General features: G+C 30.6%; 1 protein-coding gene across 1 annotated transcript in view; it reads right to left on the bottom strand.

The window, feature by feature from the left end:
* Positions 1-1,594: 1,594 nt before the first annotated feature.
* Positions 1,595-2,520, bottom strand: part of ARGLU1 (arginine and glutamate rich 1) — a 22,367-nt gene continuing 21,441 nt past the window's right edge. Inside the window, exon 4 of the mRNA XM_011363184.1 lies at positions 1,595-2,423. Coding sequence (XP_011361486.1) covers positions 2,259-2,423 — 165 coding nt within the window. The 3' untranslated portion in view covers positions 1,595-2,258. The remainder of the gene's footprint in view (positions 2,424-2,520) is intronic.

The following is a 2,520-nucleotide window of genomic DNA, read 5'->3' as shown; positions in this document are numbered from 1 at the left end:
TCTGCAAACTCCACAATATAAATGGCAATAACTACATATTTTAAATACTGTAATAAAAATAAACAGTCATTAGTTAATTCTATAATGCACTAATAATCTAAAAAAAACAAATTGTGAATAAAGGCATATTTAATAAATTAGAAAACATCTGAATTGCTAATAGACTGAGAGAATTTGAACTTTTATAATTTATACACAAAGGCAGTGGAAACAAATGAAGAAAACAAATTATTAAACATTGTTGTAGCACAGAAAAGATTGGGTATTTTAACAATGACAACTTCTTTCCTGTAGCCTGATAAGGAACAATTTCAATATCTGATGTGAGTCTCCAACAGCAAGCTGATACTGCAATATGTCACTAAGCAACTTACTGTGATTTCACACCATATGTGGCAGTAAGAAATTTTTTAAAAATTAAAAGGCACGCATAAGCTGATTTCAAATATTTTAAGTCCAGGCTACTCTCTTAGATACAATGCTTAAAACACTTGTATAGCAAAACAATTTTTAAATAAACATTTCCCGAAACTTAAATACACAACTTAGGAACAATGGATCTGTACCAAAAAAATTTTACATTAAAAAAAATTTAAGAACCATGAAATTAGAGCTAACCTATATTTAGAGGTTGAAAAATGATTTGAAAGCAACCTATATTCTTAAGGTATATAAAGTGAATGTTTTAGAGTAGTTAAGTTTCATGTTTACTAAAAGTCAGTTCTCACTACAGTTCATGCCTATTTAAATTCTATCTTTAAAGATATGTAAACTGATTTTATTGTTCCTTACAATTAGACTCATTGAAGAGCTCAAACTAAAGCAACAGCATTTTTCTTAGCATGCACACACAAAATAATCTATTATTTAGTCATCCCATTATGTTTTCACTTTTAAAGACTCATCAAACTGTCTCAAAAATATTAGAGAACATTTTCTCTACTTTGATGACGTTTATGCATCTCAGGTAGCATTTTTATATCCATATCCTTTTCTTGAATGTTTTAATACCAGCAGACTTAAAAGAAACATATGTAAAGATAAATGAGGAAGATTCTAGTGTATAAGTCATCCATACCACATGCAAAAGCAAAACAAAAGCTCGTAAAAGTTTAAATGTTTGTCTCCAAAATAAACGTGCAAGTACCCTACACTGAAGATGACTTGACTACCTGAGCCTCTTGTGAAAATACAAAGCTAAGTTCTTTCTGATGGCCCACTTTGAAAATAATCTAGGATTCTATAAATTTTTAGAAGCATTTTCCTAGTCTTTAAGTATAATTTGTTTTGATAATACTTATATCCTAAAACAGAGGCACAGGTTTGAGAATTTAAATCTTTTTCCGGGTGCTTAGTCTTTCTTAAAGGTAATACTGATGTCATAATTGCTATATCAGCATAAATGAGATATTTGTAAAAATAGCCATTAAATACTAATTCACAAGTATATTTAATGCACATATAAATCCTATGTTAAAAGTATAAATGAGAGGAAGTATAGCATAGTTCTTGGATTTCTAAATTGTTGACCATCAAAAAGTAAACCACCCTCTTTAAGACTTAACATAACTTTAAAAAAAATTGCTTCGACATATGAATTTAAGACTTTACTTTATTCAGCAAAATCATTTATTTACACAATGGGGAATGCTGGTTTGATTTTGTCAATGAAATAAAAACAAACTGAACAGAGACAATACTGAACTGTATATATATTTTGTATTAGAGCTGACCAACTGTTTCCTTACCTGTATCGGGAACATCAAGAGCAACAGTATCATGAGGACACTGGCTTAACAATACACCACATAGGTCCAGCAACACCCTGGGAGCTTCCAATGCAATTACTAACTTTTTCTTTTTTTATAAATATATAAAAAAACAAAAAGTCAGCAAAACCAGCATTATGATGTAGTAAACAGAGTATAACTCTGAAGTCCGTGGTTCAGTAAAAACCTTATCAGACCACCCACAGTTTATAAAGTGATCTGTTCTTCTTCAGACCACTAATATAGAATCCAAACGGGTGAAAAATATATCACTTTTAGAAGACAATAATGATCTGATAAGGATTTGACTTAATGGAAGTTAAGGGAGGGGGTGGAATTGCAGAGCATAGCCCCTATTAGAACAAGCTAACTTTCCAGATTTTCCAAATTAAAAAAACAAAAACAAAACAAAACAAAAAAAACCACTTCAACATGAAGCTACAATACAAAGTTTTTCCATGTTTCTTTGTAAAAAGTTCAGTTTACAATTTAATCCTGGGTTTTTAATGAGAAGGACAGTTTGGGCCTGGACTTCCCCTTGCCCAGGATAATTTTTTGTTCTTCTTTTTGTTGACGTTGTCGTTCTTGTTCTAGTTTCATCCTTTCCTCATGAATCTTTCTTTGTTCTTCAACAATTCTCAACTGTTCTTCAGCCTGGAAGTTAAAAGTAAAAAACAGAAATTTCTATGAATTTCATGTCTTCTATTTAGCAGCATTTGGGAAATCAAGTGAGAACTTACAATCATTAGGA

Source organism: Pteropus vampyrus, unplaced genomic scaffold, assembly GCF_000151845.1.
Source record: "Pteropus vampyrus isolate Shadow unplaced genomic scaffold, Pvam_2.0 Scaffold83, whole genome shotgun sequence".
In the NCBI taxonomy this organism is placed as follows: domain Eukaryota; kingdom Metazoa; phylum Chordata; class Mammalia; order Chiroptera; family Pteropodidae; genus Pteropus; species Pteropus vampyrus.
The sequence above is the reverse complement of the archived record's forward strand: the minus strand, read 5'-3'. Positions and strand labels throughout refer to the sequence as shown.